Source organism: Littorina saxatilis, linkage group LG17 (assembly GCF_037325665.1).
Source record: "Littorina saxatilis isolate snail1 linkage group LG17, US_GU_Lsax_2.0, whole genome shotgun sequence".
Classification (NCBI taxonomy): Eukaryota; Metazoa; Mollusca; class Gastropoda; order Littorinimorpha; family Littorinidae; genus Littorina; species Littorina saxatilis.
Window position 1 is genome coordinate 12,711,334 of NC_090261.1, and position 23,247 is coordinate 12,734,580.

General features: G+C 42.5%; 3 protein-coding genes across 4 annotated transcripts in view; 1 reads left to right on the plus strand and 2 right to left on the minus strand.

The window, feature by feature from the left end:
- The window catches only part of LOC138952852 (HHIP-like protein 1), a 28,097-nt gene extending 27,543 nt beyond the window's left edge, over positions 1 to 554 (minus strand). Inside the window, exon 1 of the mRNA XM_070324585.1 lies at positions 45 to 554. The gene's annotated coding sequence lies outside the window, so the exon portion shown is untranslated. The remainder of the gene's footprint in view (positions 1 to 44) is intronic.
- A 6,166-nt stretch (positions 555 to 6,720) lies between these two features.
- LOC138952864 (HHIP-like protein 1) lies at positions 6,721 to 18,447 on the minus strand. Of its 2 annotated transcripts, XM_070324603.1 has the most exons (9): positions 18,174 to 18,447; positions 14,682 to 15,723; positions 13,839 to 13,924; positions 13,090 to 13,274; positions 12,656 to 12,799; positions 12,004 to 12,133; positions 11,097 to 11,242; positions 9,519 to 9,600; positions 6,721 to 8,936 (listed from the first exon to the last, which is right to left on the minus strand). In XM_070324603.1, exons 2-9 carry the CDS (start codon positions 15,702 to 15,704, stop codon positions 8,864 to 8,866), a joined length of 1,869 nt encoding a protein of 622 aa, XP_070180704.1. In that variant the 5' UTR covers positions 15,705 to 15,723; positions 18,174 to 18,447; the 3' UTR covers positions 6,721 to 8,863. The 2 variants fall into 2 exon arrangements, with proteins under 2 accessions (XP_070180704.1, XP_070180706.1); XM_070324605.1 differs by lacking the exon at positions 18,174 to 18,447 and having other exon boundaries at positions 14,682 to 16,231.
- Positions 18,258 to 23,247, plus strand: part of LOC138952866 (transmembrane protein 196-like) — a 47,961-nt gene continuing 42,971 nt past the window's right edge. Inside the window, exon 1 of the mRNA XM_070324608.1 lies at positions 18,258 to 18,382. The gene's annotated coding sequence lies outside the window, so the exon portion shown is untranslated. The remainder of the gene's footprint in view (positions 18,383 to 23,247) is intronic.

The window sequence follows — 23,247 nt, forward strand, 5'->3', positions numbered from 1 at the left end:
CTTGTGAAAGCAAAAAGAGAGAATCATCATGTTGAACAACTCACAATTCTCCTCTTGTAGTGGATGTGTACCCAAAATCTCACCAGAAAAACCGATTCCCTGTCTCTCTTTCACCTTTCGTGACCACTGAGCCGGCTAACTTTGCATGCAAACAGTCTCACACAATACGATCATTTCGATCGCCATTGTAGTGGTGCCATATGGCACACTATGCACACTCTTCAAAGCTGTTCAGTGCGAAAGGAAAAATACATCCTAGAGCACGTGTACATCATCAGGTGCGATTTTCTTCCTCGCTAACAGTAATATGGACACATGCCACACACACACAATATATTTTCCAGAAGACAGCCTCTTTCACTATGACGGTGAGATCTCTTATTTAATTCTAAGTACTGGTTTAATGTGGCTGAAAAAAAGGGAGAGGAAAAAGCCAAGTCTGCCCGTATAAAGCGTAAACACAGCCAAGGCTCCTCACCGATCAATATGTTCTCGGGCATTAGACTTCAGGCTGTTTGCATTGTCTCCTAATCCCACCTTGAAGCCGATGAAAGTAGAGACCAGGGCTGCAGTGCACGAAGCGAAAGTGGGTACCACCCAAGTGGGTTGGAGCCAGTCGCGGGGTCTGATTGGTTGAAATCACCACACACCTCAATCAATCAATCAATATGAGGCTTATATCGCGCGTATTCCGTGGGTACAGTTCTAAGCGCAGGGATTTTGTTAAAAAAAATTTATGCAATTTATACCACGCACATATTCAAGGCGCAGGGATTTATTTATGCCGTGTGAGATGGCATTTTTTTTACACAATACGTCACGCATTCACATCGGCCAGCAGATCGCAGCCATTTCGGCGCATATCCTACTTTTCACGGCCTATTATTCCAAGTCACACGGGTATTTTGATGGACATTTTTATCTATGCCTATACAATTTTGCCAGGAAAGACCCTTTTGTCAATCGTGGGATCTTTAACGTGCACACCCCAATGCCAACCAATCAGACCCCGCGGCTGTCTCTCATCCACTTGGGTGGCACCCACTTTCGCTTCGTGCACCTCAGCCCAGAAGTTAAAGATCCAGTTTCTCACTATCCACGGTTGCTGAAGAATAAACTTAAATACAAAAGTCTGTTTGTGTTGTCCCCCTTGATGCTGCAGAAAGCAATGATCTTATCTCAAAGATGCTGTCTCTCGCAATCTGCTTTTGAACATCAAGACTGTTCAATTTCAAGAAAAGGAAGAGAGTGTCTCATGTGTACCTTACCATGCTTGTTAAGCTGTTGCATCACTTGATTAAATATAATCAGTAAATCCAAGCGGTGCGCAAAAAGCAGATTTTTTTGCGGGGGTGGGGGGTACGGTTCGTCTGCCTTTTGGCACAAACAGATCTAGGAATAAAACGAGAAGGGGATCAGTTGTTTTCAGTTGATAACTAATTAAGACGGTTGTTGTGCCCGCTATAACTGCGTTTGATGACGATATTCTGTCAAAACCACTGCCTTTACTTGCCAGATAAGTTACGCGACAAATGTAATCAGCACTGATAAATTTGACAAGTATGCATATGTATTGCTAATGTACAGCTTGACGGCTTTGACCTTTGCTTTATTTGCGCACGTCTTGCCGCCAGCATGGGTTGAAAAGTCCATAGATGTGCTGTATTTTGTCATTGTTATTACATTCACAGTAAAAATGACAAAAAAAAGCATATTTATAGACTTTCAACAACCATCTATGGGCTGACAAGACTGTGCAGGTAGAGTACATGAATAGAGCCGTCATTCTACCAGAATCAGTGGTATTGGTATATTTACTGTAACTTATTGGCATTTTGCTGGCAATGGTAATGGCAGAAATATGGCATTTTGCCGGGCCACAACTGGCCCGGTAATTTCAGCAAGTAAAGGGCCAATAACGAAAAATATATAAACAAATGCGGCATAATGCTGGATAAATGCTGGCAAAATGCTGGATAAATGCTGGCAAAATGCTGGGTTTTTCATGGCAAGCCATCAATAAGCCATCAAATAAATGATGGGTTTTTGTTGGCAAAATTCTGGCAAAATGCTGGCAAGCCATCAAAAAGCCAGCAAATAAATGATGGGTTTTTGCTTGCAAAATTCTGGCAAATTGCTTGCAAAATGCTGGCAAGCCATCAAAAAGCCAGCAAATAAATGATGGGGTTTTGCTGGCAAAATGCTGGCTTGCCAGTGATGGCCCATCAATTTGCCAATGTGCATACGGGTAATAAGCCAGCATTGGGCCATCAATGGGCCTATGATCGCAGTAGTTCTGGCAACTGGCATTGTCATCAAAAAGCCATCAATGGCCCAGTTCTGGCATGTTTATTGGGAACAAGCAACACAAATTAACAGCATCACAGCCAAACATTTGTTTTGATCTACAGAAGGCATACCCTTTTCCGCCTAAGCTTCCGCGACACGTCCTTCCTAAATGAAATATTTAGTGCAACATGCAGACCGTACCATTCCTCGATTCGTTGAAACAAGAGTGGTGCACGCAGACCATGTGAAACACTCCTTAGCTTTCACTAACACGGGGACAGTACGCACGAGAAAGTGCCCAACTGGCACTGGGTCCAATCACAAGTGGATCATTGAATGATGTGATTGTGGGTCGAATATGTTGAACTCTCAACCAAATCTAAATGTCGACCAATGCGGCTCAACGCTTGGTTCCCTCCCACCCACCTGGACAGTGACTTTTTCGTGCACACCACCCCTTGGTCTTCGTGAGTAGGAATCAGTTGTCTCGTAGACAGGCGAGACAAACGGTGGACAGTTTAGTCCACACGGACAATTCAGCAACCAAGCGGACACGTTCTTCACAGACAGAGAAAACACAGGGTGACGCAGTGAGGTGATTTCAAGTCCAGCCAAGGCAGGTTCACACACACACACACACACACACACACACCTGTGTACGATAAACAATAAGATACAGGGATATGAGAAAACGCGAGTGTGCGGGGGATGGGAGGGTGGTGACATACTGTACATAAAAGGAAAGTTTGTGTGCGCGCATGTGTGTGTTTTTAATCTAAGACAAATGTCGCCAATGTTTTTACAGAGTGACGTTAAATAAACGATTTTAAGAAGAAATGTTTAATCTGTCTAATCTCTATGACGGCAGTCGGCATGGAGAATGGTGCTGGGGAGGAGGGGGGGGGCGTGAGAGGGGAGAGGAGGGGGGGGGGGGGCGTGAGAGGGGAGAGGAGGGGGGGGGGGTGAGGACAGTGCTTGCACGTGGACAGTTGAGATTAGTCGCCGGACATGACATGAGAGTGAGCGGGGTGGTGGTGATGCAACTGCTTGTTGCAGACACCTGCGGATAGTGTTCTGGTTCCCGGCAACACTGTCTTTGAACATACCCTGTTTGTGAGTTGTTTGTACGACAACTAGGCTACTATCTTGCCCCACCCATCCCCCACCCCCATCCCCTTCTCTCTCTTCCTCTCTGTAGCTTCTACCCCATCACACACATCCACACGCTTGCACGTACGTACGCATACGAGTACTAGCACATTTTGTTTTTGTGGGCCACAAACTGTATTTGTGGAGCGTAAAATAAGGGGCACAAATTAAGCTTCATAAAAAATAAGGACAAATATTTGTGGGGCTTAAACAGCGTTTTTGCCCCCAAAAAAGATTGTGGGCTCTTTTTTTTCCCTCCATATTTTGGACGTTGAGCGTGGTTTGTCAGACCTATAGCGTTTCGGTTTTTAGTCAAGTTACAAAATGGCGGTTCAAGGCAAGGAGCGAGGGTGATCAGTTCACAGGCGGAAGGTATCGTCCACTGGACTACTACTATCACAGAAAGACTACAAGGTACGTCACTCACCTTCGACCGGCACGGTTGGCCTAGTGGTAAGGCGTCCGCCCCGTGATCGGGAGGTCATGGGTTCGAACCCCGGCCGGGTCATATTAAAATTGGCAATCTAGTGGCTGCTCCGCCTGGCGTCTGGCATTATGGGGTTAGTGCTAGGACTGGTTGGTCCGGTGTCAGAATAATGTGACTGGGTGAGACATGAAGCCTGTGCTGCGACTTCTGTCTTGTGTGTGGCGCACGTTAAATTTCAAAGCAGCACCGCCCTGATATGGCTCTTCGTGGTCGGCTGGGCGTTAACTCGTTAAGCAAACAAACAAACAAACAAACTCACCTTCGAGTCTTCTGTGTGCTTGAGTCGCTTCCTGGGGAAAAATATTGTTCAAGACGGTTTGCCTCTTCCTACAGTCTGTGTAAGGTCAAATAAATACAGTTAAATGATTGTTTGAACTGTATGTACCTTTAATATTCAGCTTCCGTCCCTTGGCCTTGCAGGTGTTTTTAACCATCATTTGGACGAATCTTCGTTTGCGAGCCGCTAACTTCCACTCGGCGTCAAACTCATGCATCCGCACCGAATATGCATACCAGCGCTCATTGGTTAATAACAGGATATTCGAAGATTATTTTCCCGTGGTTGCTGCACAATATTTACATATGTTTTAGACCAATGAGCGCTGGTATGCATATTCGGTGCGGATGCATGAGTTTGACGCCGAGTGGAAGTTAGCGGCTCGCAAACGAAGATTCGTCCAAATGATGGTTAAAAACAACCTGCAAGGGACGGAAGCTGAAAATTAAAGGTACATACAGTTCAAACAATCATTTAACTGTATTTATTTGACCTTACACAGACTGTAGGAAGAGGCAAACCGTCTTGAACAATATTTTTCCCCAGGAAGCGACTCCAAGAACACAGAAGACTCGAAGGTGAGTGACGTACCTTGTAGTCTTTCTGTGATAGTAGTAGTCCAGTGGACGATACCTTCCGCCTGTGATCAGTTCGGAAAGAATCTCCAATGATGTTTGCTAATGCGAGAGAATTGGGACGGGCACATCCCAGCAAACATTATGCATGCAGTATACAGCCTTCCGTTTGGGTTGTCTGTTTGCATCAGTGACACGGTATCGAGCGTAACTACCCTGACACTAAAAACATATAATTAAGCCTGTGATGTTGCATCACTGATCACGGTATTCAGGGTGAAGCAAATTAAGATGCAGAATGATTGGCAGAAGATGATAAATATTGTTTATTAGTCTTGCTGTTGTTTCTCCTCTGTCTTTTTCTTTTTCCTTCTCTTTCCAAAAAGACATTTAAACAATGCCAATAAACTATCCGTATTCTCTCTGTCTCTCTCTCTCTGTCTGTCTCTCTATGTCTCTCTCTCTGTGTCTCTCTCTGTGTGTGTGTCTCTCTCTCTCTCTCTCTCTCCTCTACCCTATCTGCTCCCCAGTTTTCTTGTATCTGTCGCAGTGCTTAAGGTGTAAGGGTCACCCAGAATTTGGAAAAAAATCGTTTTTCAGATATACTAAATTATGATGTTGCCAAAAGCTAGAACAATATCTCTATTTTCATGTGCAGTTTACATTTTGTCTCTAGCATACATAGTTTTCTTGCAATAAGTGGTCAAAGTAGGTTGGTGGGAATTAAAAATCCCTTTAATCAAGGCCTCTGTTGAATGAAATTATCGGTTCTGATGATGAATTTGATTCCAAAAACTGCTCAGAACAGTCAGACACAGATGATGAATCAGACAGTAGCTCAAGTGAAGATAGTTTTGATTCTAATCTCTTGATGACCCCCCCATAAAGGACATAAACTGATAGATGTTGAACTTGTTGCTGTTTTATGTGGTGAAAGTTCGCGCGAAATCACAGGCAGCTGCACTGTCTGAATGAAAAACTTTTTTAAATATTCACCTATTCCATTGAAACTTTGCACATCAAATGTTCACTTGACTGGCTATAGTTTGTTCTAGAATGAAGCTGATAATCAGAAAAATAGATTTTTTTTATTGTGTGATCAATATCATAATAATATAGAATTATAGTATTCTTTTGCTAATGCTACTAAAAGCAACATTTCCAACAAAACAGAAAGCTTTTAGAACATACTGTAGGTAATGATGCTTTAAATATGAGTGCCAATTTATTTTTCAATTGGACACATAGTTTTTCCCCAAGAGATATTTCAAAAATGCTAAAATTAGCATTTTTGCAGGTTTATTTTGCCCATTATTTTACGAATTAAATAATTTTGTCAGTTGTTCTACTTAATGTAGGTATTCAAACTTGATGTTTTCTGAAAATATAATGATTTTTGAAGAAAACTACCAAACATCAAGCCAATTCATTGATTGCAAGTGACTGAATAAAAAAATTACAGTTTTGGTCCGACAATCTGGGTGACCCTTACGCCTTAATTTCTTGGTGATTGTTGCAAAGGCGAACTTTGGAAGCGAAAAAGCTTGACCGCAAAAGTATGATACTTTATACTAGTTTTATTTCAAGCGAAAGCTCGAAAGTTATAAATGTCATAGGGATGTGTTAAGTTTGTTCACAGCAAACTGCGTTACTTGTAGGATGTAACTGCTGGTTTTTTTTACAGACCACTGACTGATTTGTGTTCTTCTTTTCTTTTTGTTTTGCTTTGCTACAAGTGCTAAGGTCACAACCAACCAATCAACCAATTAAAAAAACTCCCGCCCCAACCCCAGATTAAATAAAAATTAATTTAAACCACGAAACTAAGTGCAACCGAGCAAAAACATGAATGCATGACTCACAAAGGAAAATAAAAATATTTTTGTTTGAAAACATGCACGCAAACACTCAAACCAGTCAAGAAACGAACTCGCACGCGTGCATTAAGAAATGAATAAAGAATCTGTGTTTATTTTCATACATGTACTTCCCGCTTTTGATTTTCCAGCGAGCGAAGTTCTTCCATTTTGTTTGATTTTGTTCAGTTAAAGAGGGTGTACACATGCTGTCTTTTTTACATTTAGTCAAGTTTTGACTAAATGTTTTAACATAGAGGGGGGAATCGAGACGAGGGTCGTGGTGTGTGTGTGTGTGTGTGTGTCACTGTGTGTGTGTGTGTGTGTGTGTGTGCGTGTGTGTGTGTGTGTGTATGTGTGTTCAGTTGTGTGTGTGTGTGTGTGTGTGTGTGTGTGTGTGTGTGTGTGTGTGTCGTCTTGTGTGTGTGTGTGTAGAGCGATTCAGAGTAAACTACTGGACCGATCTTTATGAAATTTTTCATGAGAGTTCCTGGGTATGATATCCCCAGATATTTTTTTCATTTTTTCGATAAATGTCTTTGATGACGTCATATCCGGCATTTTGAAAAAGTTGAGGCGGCACTGTCACACCCTCATTTTTCAATAAAATTGATTGAAATTTTGGCCAAGCAATCTTCGACGAAGGCCGGACTTTGGTATTACATTTCAGCTTGGAGGCTTAAAAATTAATTAATGACTTTGGTCATTAAAAATCTAAATATTGTAATTAAAACTATTTTTTTATAAAACGATCCAAACTTACGTTTATCGTATTCTTCATCATTTTCTGATTCTAAAAACATATAAATATGTTAATATATTCGGATTAAAAACAAGCTCTGACAAATTAAACAAGAAGGGCAAAGCCCATACGACTCACATGCTTGACCTTGACCATTACATGACCTTGACCTTCAGAGTCAAGGTCAAATAACTAAACCTAGCAATGACATCATACACTAAGAACTGCTTTACACATTTTTCCTACCAAAATACATGTGACCTTGACCCAAGGTCAAGGTCATCCAAGGTCATGCAACACAAAGCTGTTAATTCAAGACATAGGAAGTACAATGGTGCTTATTGGCTCTTTCTACCATGAGATATGGTCACTTTTAGTGGTTCACTACCTTATTTTGGTCACATTTCATAAGGGTCAAAGTGACCTTGACCTTGATCATATGTGACCAAATGTGTCACATGATGAAAGCATAACATGTGCCCCACATAATTTTTAAGTTTGAAACAGTTATCTTCCATAGTTCAGGGTCAAGGTCACTTCAAAATATGTATACAATCCAACTTTGAAGAGCTCCTGTGACCTTGACCTTGAAGCAAGGTAAACCAAACTGGTATCAAAAGATGGGGCTTACTTTGCCCTATATATCATATATAGGTGAGGTATTCAATCTCAAAAACTTCAGAGAAAATGGGAAAAATGTGAAAAATAGCTGTTTTTTAGACAACATTCATGGCCCCTGCGACCTTGACCTTGAAGCAAGGTCAAGATGCTATGTATGTTTTTTGGGGCCTTGTCATCATACACCATCTTGCCAAATTTGGTACTGATAGACTGAATAGTGTCCAAGAAATATCCAACGTTAAAGTTTTCCGGACGGCCGGCCGGACGGCCGGCCGGACGGCCGACTCGGGTGAGTACATAGACTCACTTTTGCTTCGCATGTGAGTCAAAAATTAAAAATTATGATTAAAATTAAATTTCCGAAATCGATTTAAAAACAATTTCATCTTATTTCTTGTCCGTTCCTGATTCCAAAATCATATAGATATGATATGTTTGGATTAAAAACACGTTCAGAGAGTTAAAAAGAATAGAGATATAGAAAAGCGTGCTATCCTCAGCGCAACCGCTACCGCGCTTTTCTGGATTGTTAATTTCACTGCCTTTGCCACGAGCGGTGGACAGACGATGCTACGAGTGTACGGTCTTGCGGAAATAATGCAATGCGTTCAGTTTCATTCTGTGAGTTCGACTGAGCTTGACTAAATGTTGTATTTTCGCCTTACGCGACTTGTTGTTATTTTGTTGTTGTTGTTGTCTTACATTGATTTATTATACACTGGTCACAACAGTCCCAATCTTTTCTCTGATTTTGTTCTCCTGCAAAACACGTCAGCGCTCTCGCAGGATCCCTTGCTCACTTTCCAAGACATGTTCAAAAATATCGGCCTGGTTTAACCAGATCTTGATACGACTCAGGACTTCACATCATGGTCGACCTTGAAACGTTTGTGTCTGCTGCTGTGTACCGATTACTGCACAGTCCCCCGCGGTTTTGTTACTGCAAAAGTAAAACAAATATATATCATAGAACCTTTGAGTAGACTTACAAAACTTACAACGGGAGAGAACGACAAAGTATTTGAAAAACAACAACAACGAACAACAAGAACTAGAAGAAGAACAAGAACAAGAAGAACAAGCACAAGCACAACAACAAAAAGAACAACAACAAAAGGACAAGCCGTGTAGCCATCCAGGCATGATATCCAGATTGGACTTATTTTCCCTTTTCTCGTTTGTCCACAGTTTTTGTTAGATATGTTTCTTTTCTGACACAAAATTTAAAATCAATTTCTAAAGCTCTTTTACAACTTCTGGAGGGTGAAAATGCAAAAGAGAGAGAACAATTAAAATTGAAGAGAGAGAGACAGAGAGAGAGAGAGTGAGAGACAGAGACAGAGACAGAGAGAGAGACAGACAGACAGACAGACAGAGACAGACAGACAGACAGACACAGACAGACAGACAGAGACAGACAGACAGACAGACAGACAGACACAGGCAGGCAGGCAGATAGATTAACAGAGAAAGTAAGACAGAGAGACGCAGACACAATGTTTCAACTCAGAATGGTACTCACCTGGCTGGGTCCACAAACATGTAAATAGCACCAGTCTCCCTCCGAGACAAGCTGTCGCTGCTAGTTAGCATATACACCTCACCTGTGGATATAATGCAAAACTTGAGTTGTGCAAACTATTAAGTTAAAATTAAATATAGGTCCAGATGTACTGGCTTTGTCCGCTTGGTAGAAAATCTTGCATACTCGTATGTTTCCACACACGACAATGTCCCATATTAATATCTCGGGAAGATCGCCACAATTTATGTACACACGGATTTGCTTTACAGCAGATACATATTGGGAGCTGGTTTTTTTGCAAAGTTTGAGCATAGGCGTGGAACAATCAAATTTGATTCACTATTTTAATGAAAAACGCTTATTTGAACCTGGCTACGACCGGTATTGTAATGATTAAACTTCCGCTCCTTGACGCATCCCCCCCCCCCCCTCACCTCCCCTCATCTTCCCCTGTCCGCCCTTACGGGCCACTCCCCATTCACACACACAATCACACTACGGCCACACACAGACTCTCACCCCAGAGATGTACTCAGATGTTTGGCGGAATTGCTGGGGCGACTCAATGTGGAGGGTTCGCCAGTGACGCTGGCAAGACCAAAAGGTGAGGGATTGAAAATCATCAACTTCGTTTCAACCTCGTTGGCTGTGGAGGAGGAGGTGTCTCTAGGCGGAGGGGTGACAATCAAATTACCCAATACAAAGCCGAAGTTAGATCGGGTGTCACCCTCCGCCTAGAGTCGCGCTAGCAATTCCGCCAAACCACTGGCACCTCTGGCGGTGTCGTTGCTCATGGGGCCTCCCCCATCTTTTGCTTGCAGGGTTTTAATCCCTGCCCGAAGCAGGGCAAGATGCCCCCTTTTTATGTTGGCACTCAGAGAGTCCAAATCCTCCGGCTCGACACATTTGAGGGCTGCCAACGAATCGAACCCCTCTTTGACGAGGACGCTGATCACCGCTGAAGGAAGGTTTGACTCCTTACACCATTCTTCTATTTCGGACATGATCTCACAAAATGATGTTCAATTGCTGACGCGCGCACTTCAATGCTGCTGCTGCTGCTGCTTTGCCGCTAATGCAAGAGCGTATATCCTCTGGCACTCTCGCCAGAATCGTTGGCGCCAAAACCTCCACTACAACACCCTCCCCCTCCCTCCTTACTTCTAGGTCTCGCCCACATCCGCTATCTCCATTCCTTCCCCCTTCCTCTCCATCCTTGTCCAGTCCTAAATACCATCGCATCACCTTCAGTTTAAAAACAATTTATCGTTCCTCTAAACTGACACTTTAATAGCTTACATTTTGGATGTCACTCTGCCGTCCTGGTATTTTTGATAGGCAGACGTTAAAAAATATAAATACTGGTTGTGCAATTGCTTCTTTTTAATAACACTTGGGTAAATGATCGCCGCAAAGACAGGCCTGGCATTCATTATATTGTTACGTAATGAATGTCAGCTTGTTTATCATATTCTTTGTGTTCCAGACAAAAAGTTATACCGCACGATTAAATAACATCATGATTGACACATGTACTACTAGTTAGTATATGTTTATTATCGTGTCTCAACATACCCTGTTGGTCTAGGTCAAAGGACAGTATATACTGGTCCACTACGTTGGTCAGTGGCGCAGTGCACATGTCCGCACCGCACATTGTGACGTCAGAATTCCGCCATTGTCCTGCTTCTGTCTCTTCCAAGGCGAATAAACGTTTTACTCTGTAAGAGAATCATTGCAAAAGAAATGTTAATCTCAAACACGTTGTGATATTGAACATGGATTTTTTCCATGCCCGGCAAAAGATGACCTTATTTGAAGAAATCTGTTCCTGTTTTCACGTGCTTTTCTCTTTGATTTAGCTATATGATTGTTTTGTTCTTCATGCATTATACTATTATTATATTATTATATCCACAGGTGAGGTGTATATGCTAACTAGCACTGACAGCTTGTCCCTGAGAGAGACTGGTGCAATTTACATGTTTGTGGACCCAGCTAGGTTTGTACCATTCTCTGCTGTGTTATCAGATTTGGTTCAAAACGGATACATCCGCAGGCATTTGACACGGAGTGGTTTGGGGGCTGGGAGTAGGGTTTGTTGTGCTCTCCTGCCTAATACTGTACTACATGTACAATTTCCAAGCCCCACACATTGAGGATAAATCGTGGCATGAAGAACAAAACATGTAGCTAAATCAAAGGGCTAAAAACATGAAAATAGGAAGAGATATCTTCAAATAAGGTCATCTTTGCCTTGGGGTTGGAGCAATATTTTTCAGTGGGCTATGAAACATATTTTAAGGTCCTGTTTCTTTAGCTCTGGGGACGAATAAAACGCACTTTTTTATGGCGTTAGCACTCAAGAGCAAATAAAACCGTACGTATGTAATTAAAGTAGAAAAGCATTGTTTCCATGTTTCTTTGAAGGCTTTAGTGCCAAAGAGTGCAGTCAACCGTACGTATGCTACAATGCACTCACTTGCTCTGGTAATCACCGTAGATATATTTTCCGTTGAGGGAGGGACTGCGGCAGCCCCTGTAGAACTGACCCCCGGTGATTGACTGTCCTACAGTGTGGTTGTACACGAACACCGGCAGGTCCTCCTCACCTGGACACAACACTCTGAGGTCACACTTTTAGATCGACAAAGAAAGCACTGAGTAAAACAATGTTCTTATGGATTGTGTGGGCATTTCTTATCCCTTTCTCGTCACTTTCGGAGGCCATCATTGTAACCCCTAGCCTTCCTTCCCTCCCCCTGCCGCTCATTTCAGTCATTTGTTTTTATTCATTGACGAACACAAGAGAAGAGTGAACAAACAGACGTACGTTGGCTTTAGAGAAACATCGATGAAAAGATCTGTGTATGCTTCCACCTTTCCCCCTTTCTAGTTTTTCTTATTTGCACATACACCTCCGCCTCCCCCCCCCCCCCCCCCCCCAGCGATCACCCACCCCACTCGCCTCTTCGCGAGACTATCTCTACTTCTTCCAAAACGATTGCTTTTTTTTTAACCTTTCAGAAGGTTCTTGACAACATGAAGTGCTTCATATAATGATGGGTTTTTTTAAATTCTCAAACTTTAAGTTTGTTTGTTTTTGTGCTTGTTTGCTTCTTGCATACACTCACCTATCTGGTTGCACACGGTTTTGTCATAGCACTCGTATCCCTCTCTCGCCCTCCATCCGTAGTTGGCTCCCTTTTTGAGCAGGTCAACCTCTTCATAAAGCGACTGTCCAACATCACCACACAGCACGCGGCCACGTCCCGACCCTGAAAACATCATTATGATGTTGCATCACTGATCTCGGTATTCAGGGTGAAGCAAATTATGGAATAGAATGATTGGCAGAAGATCAAAATATTGTTTATTAGTCTTGCTGTTGTTTCGGCTCTCTCTTACTCTTTTTCCATTCTCTTTCCGGGGAAAGAATACATTTGATATAAGGGTATTTTGAAAAAGACATTTAAACAATGCCAATAAACTATCCGTATTATCTCTCCCTCTCCCTCTCCCTCTCTCTCTTCACTTCTTTCACATGAAAACAAAACTCATGACTTACCTGTCTGAGGGTCACCCATATCCACCCCACAACGCCATATGTTGCGCACCCCATATGCAAAGATCTCAGGTCTGGCACCAGCCTCGTGCACAAAGGGGTTGTCAGGGGGTATGCTGTAAGCACGCTGGGGGTTGTCACTGGGGGTGTCAACATCTAGTCGTAACACTTTTCCCAGTAATCTTGATCTGTAGGAGAAAAGTAGTTGGAACACGAGAAAGAACTCATTTTTTGGTCATTTAGCATAAGATACCGTACGACACGGGTAACGGTTCAGTAGTGTTAGACGTTCACACACACTTTTACAGAAAAGCTTGGTTTGTACATCTGTCTACATGATGGAACTATTTTCGCTGTTACTTTTTGCGATATTGCCGTTGATTTTGTGTCGTTGGCTGGTGATGGTTATCTCTACATTTCTTTCATATTTGATCTGCTTTGAGACAGCTGACATTGTTTTAAAGCTCTCAACTGTTTTGTGTATGGTCTCCGGTGTTTTTGTTTTTTTAGTGCTTAAAGCACGGTTTTATTACCTGTTCTTATTGTTCTTAAGTATGCATTGCAGTTACATTAAGAGTTGCCAACTGACTGTTCTTAACCGGCAATTTCTCAGAGTGATGGAGCATCTCCGGACATACGTAAGTATGCATTAAGTATGCATTGCATTTACATTAAGATATCTTGCTTTGGCGATGGACCTCGACAAAAATGTAACTTTTACCAAAATAAAGGTGTTTGGGGGGTTAACATACGTATTTTGTGCACTGTTGTGTGGATCCCCGGCGTATCCTCCATCCCCCAAGAAAAGATACAGGTACCCATCATCCAAGAAGAATAACTGGAAAAAGAACAGAAACAAGAAATTCCTCCGAGGTAGGAAAAACACCCCCGTCCTTACCATTCTCACTGCCACCAACTGAGCAGGCACTGCTAACAAGTGTGGTTATTTCCCTTTGACCATTAATATGTCCCTCTATAAGTCCTTGTAGAATCTTAATCCACCAATAACTCCATAACCGTGTGTTTGACCGGTCCCAAGTTTTGTAAGGACCGTCTCAGGAATGTATAGAACCTGTTCACCAAGTTTGGTGACGATCGGTCCGTTCATTCTTGAGATCTATATGCGAACACAAACACACAAACAAACAAACACATCGACCGAAACCTATACACACCCCTATACTGGGGGTGTAAAAACAACAAGACATCAAACAAGTTCGACAATTGGTTACCACTGCAATACTACTGTTGCTGCTAATGCTGATGAGCAGTGGGAGTGGAGGAGGGATGATAGTGATAACGATGCTAATGGCGAAACTGAATAAAGACCAAAATCATCCACAAAGTTAAAGAAAAACAAAGTAAAAGAACAAAGAATGTACGATATCTAGAACGAAGTGGTCTATAGATGTTCAAAATCATGATGACTGATCAAAATAGATGGTTTCATTGTAACTAAACGTTAAACTTTCAAACTGTAACAAACTATAAAAAAACACACACTCAAGCAACAACAAAAAGGCACTACTTTAGCACTACTTTAAACAGCGAAAAGAACAACATCAACAAATCCCAAAGGAATCAAGTCCCCTTACCTCCCCACCGTTGTGGTTGGCGTAGGGCTGATCAACCTCAAGCAGAACTTTCTCAGAGGCAGGGTCAACCTTGTTGGGGTCATCGGCCAGCACGTGCATCTCGCTCAACACAGATTTGTGATCCCATTTCCGCAACCCGAACTTTCCCCTTAGCTTCCGACTCTCCTCTGCACTCAGTGGAACATTGTAGTACACGAAAACACGGCCGTTGGTGGAAAAGTTAAGGTGGAAGGCCATCCCTCCCAAGCCTCGCTCGTCCCCGAAGTAACTGACGAGGATAACCTTGCTGGAGACGTCTAGAAACGGGGAGGGAAGTCTTTGCTTGGTTTGGGGGTAGATTATGTAAACCAACCCGCGCTGCTCGCCCACGAAGAGTCGACCAGAGTTGTCTCCGGCGTGACGTGCGAAGATGGGGTTGGCTAGCTTATCCGCCACGCGCTTCAGACATAGACAGCCTGTCTCGGAACTGGCGGAAGACTGTACTGCAGGTTTTGATGTCTCCTCGTTCTTGTAGACGAACTTTGGGTAACAGTAGCCCATGTCGGAGATGGAGGTCTTCTGACAGAAGGAAGTTTTGTTGTGGAAGGCCGCGCTGGCTGCGAGGTTGGGGTCCAGAAACCAGACAATGTCGCGACACTTGTCGTAGAACTGGTGACAGTAGTCCGTACACAGCCCAGGCAGCACGCGCGGGTCAGCATTGCTCGTGCTCGATTCAGCGTCAAACACGTGCGCCGCTAGAGGAGTGCACTGCTGACACAGCAGACCCTTGACGTGACCTTGACACCTCTTCCAGTCACCTTGAAGCATCCTGTGCTGCACGAGCTGGTATTGCTCCAAGAGCTTGGCTTCTTTCTCGGGTGTGCAGCAGCCAAAGTCCGAGTACTGCGTGCACAGGGTGAGTGGGGAGGAGGCAGGAGATGGGGGGCTGGCGTCAAGACACTGGGGGTGGGCGACGGACAGGGGGGAGAACAGCAATAACACCAGCAATGAATACGGCACCATTGTTCTGCTGCGTCGCCCCATCTTGGTCTTGGTTCACAACCTATTGGCATACGAAGCGGAGCAACATGATTTCACCGTTATATCCTCCTTCTTTTGCCTGTCCTTTCTTGAGCAAAGATTAACCCTGATATTAATTGGGCAAAGCCGAATTAATTGGGCGAAGCCGACTTCCTGTAGTATGCTGTGCGAAGCTTTGGCACTGAATTTTCGCTAAAAGGACTTCGCGAAGGCTTCACAAAGTCAACTTCGTGCTCAATTATGGGCAGCCTTTAATCAAAAGTTGGTCACTTGACTGTACCGTCGCTAGGTTAGTTTTCCTACGAAGAAGTTTTGGTGTCCTTTTTTATGTAAATGGCCTGAGGTCAGTGCAGCCAAAATAAGTGCAACACAAAACAGGAAGACTTGATTTAAAACACGTCACATCAGAAGCACAAATGACATGGACAGGTCAATGTGTTAATTGTGTCTCAGTACCAAAGAAAAATGGCGCCTAAAAATCGCAAAAGCTCAACATACTACAACATGCTGCAGCCTAGCTGCTGAATGTGCCCGGCCTGGTACACAGGTTCAATACCATGCATAAGGCCAAAAAAAAAGAAGAGGTGTGGTTAAGGTAACATAGCCAAAAAACATAGGGTAGGAATTAAGGTAGGCAATCACTTTTTGTTTTGTTTTACTTTTTTTTTCTAATGTGTACAAATTAAACCTACTTGACAGGGAAATAAGTGTGGGACTCGAGCGCTTTCGCTTTCATTGCGTTTTCTGCACTCGTTTTTGTTTTTTGTTGTTGTTGTTGTTGTTGTTGTTGTTGTTGTTTTTGACAAATGTAATAAAAAGTTATTGGGTCGGCCCCTAAAAATAGGGTAGGTCGGGTTACCGTAACCACACCTATTTTTTTTTTAGGCCTAAGGGCACGTACACACTAAAACGAAACACATGTTACATCACACGATCACACACGCACGCGCACGTACCCGCGTGGAAGAGCCAATATTTTACTCCCTGCGTAGGACAAATAAGCAATGAGTAAAACCGCATTGTAAGAAACCATTAGACCGAATGACGCAGTTAATAGCCCTGTCTTTCCCCAAAAAGCATCTGTTGCCAACTTATCACATCATTGCCACGAGCACAAAATAAGCTATGGGAGAACACTGATATCACAATTAATATTGCGTATCCTCTCTTTCCTTGAGGGGAAGGTTTAGAACAGCAGAACTTTCAGCGTCCAACTAAGTTTCAAATCTCATACAGCTTATACAGTCTTATTCACAGTCGATCATCTGTTACTCTTAACAAAGAAATCCATGTTTGTTATCATCAAAGAATCTAAGAATTGTTTGTAAGGCCTAAAAAAAAAGGTGTGGTTACGGTAACCCGACCTACCCTATTTTTAGGGGCCGACCCTATAACTTTTTATTACATTTGTCAACAACAAAAAACACACACACAAGAAAACGAGTGCAGAAAACGCAATGAAAACGAAAGCGCCCGAGTCGCACACTTATTTCCCTGTCAAGTAGGTTTAATTTGTACACATTAGAAAAAGAAGTTTAAAAAAAAAAGTGATTGCCTACCTTAATTCCTACCCTATGTTTTTTGGCTATGTTACCTTAACCACACCTCTTCTTTTTTTTTGGCCTAATGAACGCGTCAGGGTTTTTATACAATACATAAAATACTCCTATTTTTACCTTTCAGCTAGCGCGGTACCGAAGAACATTGACTGTCTTGATTTATGTAAAATGTCATATTTTGTTCAAAAATACAAATCACGTATAATATTTCTATGCTTTCCAGTCATTTCATGTACAAGCGTTGTGTAGTTTCAAAGTAATATTCACAGTAGGAGCGCTTATGTGAGTCATTAAAGTACATCATTTACATGTCAATGCAATCGTACTGTACTGATTGCATTATGCACTGTTTAAATGTTAAACATTTTTTACTGAGGTTCTACATATATTATTGCAGTCGGATGTTATACCTTCATGCAAATAGGGTATGCTGTGCATTTGAGAAATTATTGTCATTTGCTGGATTTGTTCATGTTTGTTTGTTTGTTTGATTCTATATTTTGTTATACTGTATATTTAATTCATTTTAATCCTTTTTTATTTACTTAATATTTTCTTATATCTATTTTTTTTAACTTACTTATTGAATTAATCGCGTTGCTTGATCCCCTGCTATCCATGTCACTTTCTTGGTGACGTTGAGTCTGATGCGCCGATTATGACAGTGCGTGTATGTGCATGTGTGCGCGTGCGCGTATATGCTTGAACGTGTGTGTGTGTGTGTGTGTGTGCGTGCGTGTAAGCACGAAGCTGTTTGCAAGTGAAGACCTGCTTTCCTGCCCTTCTGGTTAAACGCGTGCATGCAAGTGCCGAGAATCGACCGACAGAATGATAATTGAAGATCAACGAGTAAAATGCAGATACCGACGCAAAACACATTTTCAAAGCACAAAAGACCAATAAAGCTTTTTACCTGTTCGTCAGCCAGGACCTTCGATGCCTCTCAACAGTACTGGTGTTCATTTCTAAAGGCAGAAGAGCTATCCGTGGCCAGATTATCGCACTTGATAATGCAGCTTATGAACTACTCGGTGAAATATGTTGATCCGAAGCCAATTCGCTTTCAAGCGAGTTTGCAAGTAGGCCTACAGCAACAGCTGGGAATGAGGATTCATTGTCGTGGTAACTTGCTTTTTCAGTTCTTTGTGTCAAGCTTCGTGTAGCGTTTAATGGTTTCGCTTGTAAATGTGCACTGGCAAACAGCTGTGTCTCTCATGACTTTGACACAGGTAATGCATGAAAAGTGTGTTCACAGGACTATGTACACATTACAGGCATAACACGAATTCGTACGTCATGTACATGAGAGAGAGAGAGAGAGAGAGAGAGAGAGAGAGAGAGAGAGAGAGAGAGAGAGAGAGAGAGAGAGAGAGAGAGAGAGAGAGAGAGAGAGAGAGAGAGAGAGAGAGAGAGAGAGAGAGAGAGAGAGAGAGAGAGATCAAATCAAATCAAATTTTATTTTTCGAGGGTTGTGGCATAAGCAATACAACGAGCTTTTTTTCAACCAGCCCTCGCCCAGAGAGGGGACTAATCTAATCACATATTTACACGGATATTAACGTAGATCCGAGAGAGAGAGAGAGAGAGAGAGAGAGAGAGAGAGAGAGAGAGAGAGAGAGAGACAGAGACAGAGAGAGACAGAGAGAGACAGAGAGAGACAGAGCAAATATGTTCAGAAGAAAATTCATCACTGCTTGATAACAGAAATTAATCTTTCGCTGTAACCAGTTTGCAACTTCAGGATGTACAGGAAAGGCTAGATCGCACACAGTAATATAAACACGGCTTCGCGCTTTATTTGTTTTAGCGTATCACCAAGTTCAGCTTGTTGAAGTTAACATCCAGGAACCGACCAATGATAAGTTCATTCAGCATATTGTAGGTTTCATAAGTACTTGCTTTTTTTTTAATCAACGAAAAACGTTTCTTCCATGCCCATAATCACCTTCCTTCCTCGTGTACAAATCTTTGCGCGCACATAACCACAAATTCTGCCGTACACCATTTGGATTGTTGGGTAAACTTCTGGATCAGAGTACCAAATTAACTCGGTCCATCAACAATTCGCCATTTGACACAGATTGTATGTAATGCGACTATTTTCAAAGTCAAAATTATCGCTTTTCACCACGATGTTGACTTATTTCTAACCCACCACCACGCTTCTCCCTCTCTGAAAAGGTTGGTAGCTTGGAGCAGCTTCCTTTAATTCAGTGTAGGTCTCTTTTTCAATGTATTGATTGTTATGAGAAGAAGGATGTCTGTGGAGTAAAATAATTGTGAATTACCTACTTTGTGTCCCTCCATTTTGGTCGGCAAAAATTCACAAATTAGTGCAGAGCAACCTTCGTTTCACATCAAAGAATGGAACATTACCCACTATTACGAGTTAGTCGTGTGTGACAGAGAGTTTTCTTGCACACGAGACTGTAGATGTCTCACGACGGCGTAGCGGAAGTGAGACAGCAGCAGTCGAGTGTGCAAGAAAACTCTCTGTCACACGACTAACTCGTAATAGCGATTATGTCTCACAGCATAGGCATAGAAAGACAGAAATGAGTTTTGGGGGACGAAATAACAGGCACAAAACAAGACTGAAAAACACAATTGCCCTTTTACACATACCCTACACACGCATGCGCGCAGAAAATAGATTCAATACGTTTCGTGTCTTTTCTGGTTGAATACATTAAACAAAGTATCAAACAACGTTTCTGAATCTTTCAATGAAAAAAGATAAACTTATTTTGAACCAAACAGCACATACCAACGAAAGCTAAACACACAAACACGCACGCGCACTAACACAGATTGAATGCAAAGCGCGAACGAACACGGAGGATTTTTATAGGTCAGGTCGTGGGAAAGTCCACCCGAAATGTTCCAAAGGGGAACTGGTTGTGTTTGTATTGTTTATTTTCTCACAGCGATGTTGATGGTTTTTACAGTGCCGTTTTGAAAGAATATTTTCCGAATTTGGGGCACACGTTCGTCTTTTGGTTCGTTTATCTCGTCGAAGTAACATTCGAGTGTTTCTAAATCAAAACCTTCCAACACCGCTGGTGCAGATTAGACCTGCCCGACTGTCTGCGTGCGTGTTAGAGCTGAAGACGAAGCCTCATTAAAAACACGCTCAGAAAGTTAAAACGAAGAGAGGTACAGAAATGCGTGCTATGCAGCACAGCGAAACCACTACCGCGCTAAACAGGCTCGTCAGTTTCACTCCGTTTTGCACAAGCGGCGGACTACGGTCATTAAATAGATCCCTGCGCCTTGAGTCCGAGTCTGGAGATACGCGCGCGATATAAGACTTCATATAACAATTGTGAAAAAATGCAGTGCGTTCAGTTTCATTCTGTGAGTTCCACAGCTTGACTAAATGTAGTAATTTCGCCTTACGCGACTTGTTTTTGTTTGGCGGAGGGGACAGTGTCAGCTGATAAGCAATTATTGAGCGACAGTGCCAACGCGGGACTGAAACGAAGGGTAGTGATGCGAAAAGTGCATGACTTGACGCGGACTATGTGTTAATGGCAACAAGAAAAGCACGTCTTCATATCCCTCTTTTCCACAGGTGTATTGTGTGCCCACTGCACACCCGTTTCAACCCTGTGCACGGAATTTGACAGATTAGCTCGTAGACGCCGCCTGAATGTTGCCAACTCATTAGGCCAGGTAAATGCTTGAACTGCGGTTCACCTTGACTACTTTTAGGCTTCTTTTTCTACTCTCTGTTCCAAAGTATAGGCTTTTTGAAGGGAAACGAGCTATTTGTGTATGGCAAAACACGTACGGCCGTGGATTTCCTTGCGAGGGGTTAACTATAAGCTTACTTATTTCTTTTTTTTGTCCTCGATGGTAACGATGTATGTTGCATGATGACTAGGTGGGAAGGATGGAGGGGCGTGAGGTCGAAGGGGTGGGGTGGTGATGGGCGGGGGGGGGGGGGGGTGAGAATACAATAGGGTGGGGAAAGAGGTGGGGAGGGATGGGGGATGGTAGGGGTGTGTGAAAGAGAGAGAAAGAGAGGGAGAGAGAGAAAGAGAGACAGGGAGAGAGAATGAGAGACAGAGAGAGACAGAGACACTGACAGACAGACACATAAGACAAACTCAAGACTCAAGTCTCCAAGACTCAAAGATGCAGACAGACAGACATACAGAAAGAGATACACAGACAGAGACACAGAGAGGAGAAAACAAGTGGCGTAAGGCGAAATAACAACATTTAGTCAAGCTGTCGAACTCACAGAATGAAACTGAACGCACTGTATTTTTTCACCAAGACCGCATACTCGTAGTTTCGTCAGTCCACCGCTCGTGGGAAAGGCAGTGAAATCGACAAGCCAGAATAGTGCGGTATTAAATGGTCGCGCTGAGCATGATAACACGCGTTTCTGTATCTCTATTCTTTTTAGCGTACTGAGTTTGTTTTTAATCCAAACATATCATATCTATATGTTTTTGAAATCAGGGACCGACAAGGAATAAGATGAAATTGTTTCTAAATCGATTTCGGACAATTAATTTTAATCATAATTTTCATATTTTTAGTTTTTAAAGCTTGTTTGTAATCCAAATATAACATATGTATATGTTTTTGGAATCAGAAAATGACGAAGAATAAGATGAAATTGTTTTTGGATCGTTTAAAAAAAAATTAATGACAAGTTTCCGATTTTTAATGACCAAATTCATCAATTATTTTTTAAGCCATCAAGCTGAAATGCAATACCAAAGTCCGGCCTTCGTCGAAGATTGCTTGGCCAAAATTTCAATCAATTTTATTGAAAAATGAGGGTGTGATACTGTGACAGTGCCGCCTCAACTTTTACAAAAAGCCGGATATGACGTCATCAAAGGTATTTATCGAAAATATAAAAAACCGTCCGGGGATATCATTCCCAGGAACTCTCATGTCAAATTTCATAAAGATCGGTCCAGTAAGTTTAGTCTGAATCGCTCTACACACACACACACACACACACACACACACACACACACACACACACACACACTCACACACACACACACACACACACACACACACACACACACACATCACGACCCTCGTTTCGATTCCCCCTCTATGTTAAAACATTTAGTCAAAACTTGACTAAATGTAAAAAGCGTCCAAATCGTGGTTTCCAAGCAAAATGGCTCACCCTACACGGTCTTTTATTAAAAAAAGTATCAGAGAACTGCATGGCGTCTGTTGTAGTTAAATCAGCAAAGCTGATTGTTCCAGTAGCAGTATGCAACATATAATCCAGGGGCGGATTAGGGGAGGGGGGGTGTGTTACAGGGTCCCCCCCCCCTAAAAAAAAAGAAGAAATTCTGTCCGTGAATTATTTTTCTTTTTTCTGTCTGTAAAGCCGGGGGAAGTTAATTGTTTTTTTAATTGTCACAGTATGCGACATGTCTTCCTTCTAACCATACTATATGATATCACATTATCAGTGAAGATAAATTGCCATTATTTAATACTAATGTTAAAAGAAATAATGAGTGGCAGCTGACACCAGTTGATCCTGTTTAAAATCAAGGATAAGCCACAAATTGTTTATAAAATAGCTAAAATTCTTCAGCTTCAGTGGGGCTTTGCCCCCCAGACCCCCAAACGGGACCCTGGACCCCAGGTCCCAGGTTGTAACCCCCCCCCCCCTCTGGCTTGACTGCTCCGCCCCTGTAATCTGTGTTCCTAAGACAATGATTGTATGTATTGGTGTTCCCCTCTTGAGTCTTGTGCTTCAATGTTGCGGTGACTTTGGATGAGCCAAAATAATAGCCGAACTTTTTCCAAGATGCCCTAAAGCTTTCTGACAGTTTCGGCCAAATGTCCCAACATGAAAATGTCTGCCAACCCCTTTCGCTAGCGCACCAGCTGCCTGTTATGGGTAAGCGATGTGCCTGTATTTCCTGCAAAGCAAGACAGAATAAAACAGCAGCTTAGTTTGAGCTTTTAAGACATTCGTACCAGAGAAAACG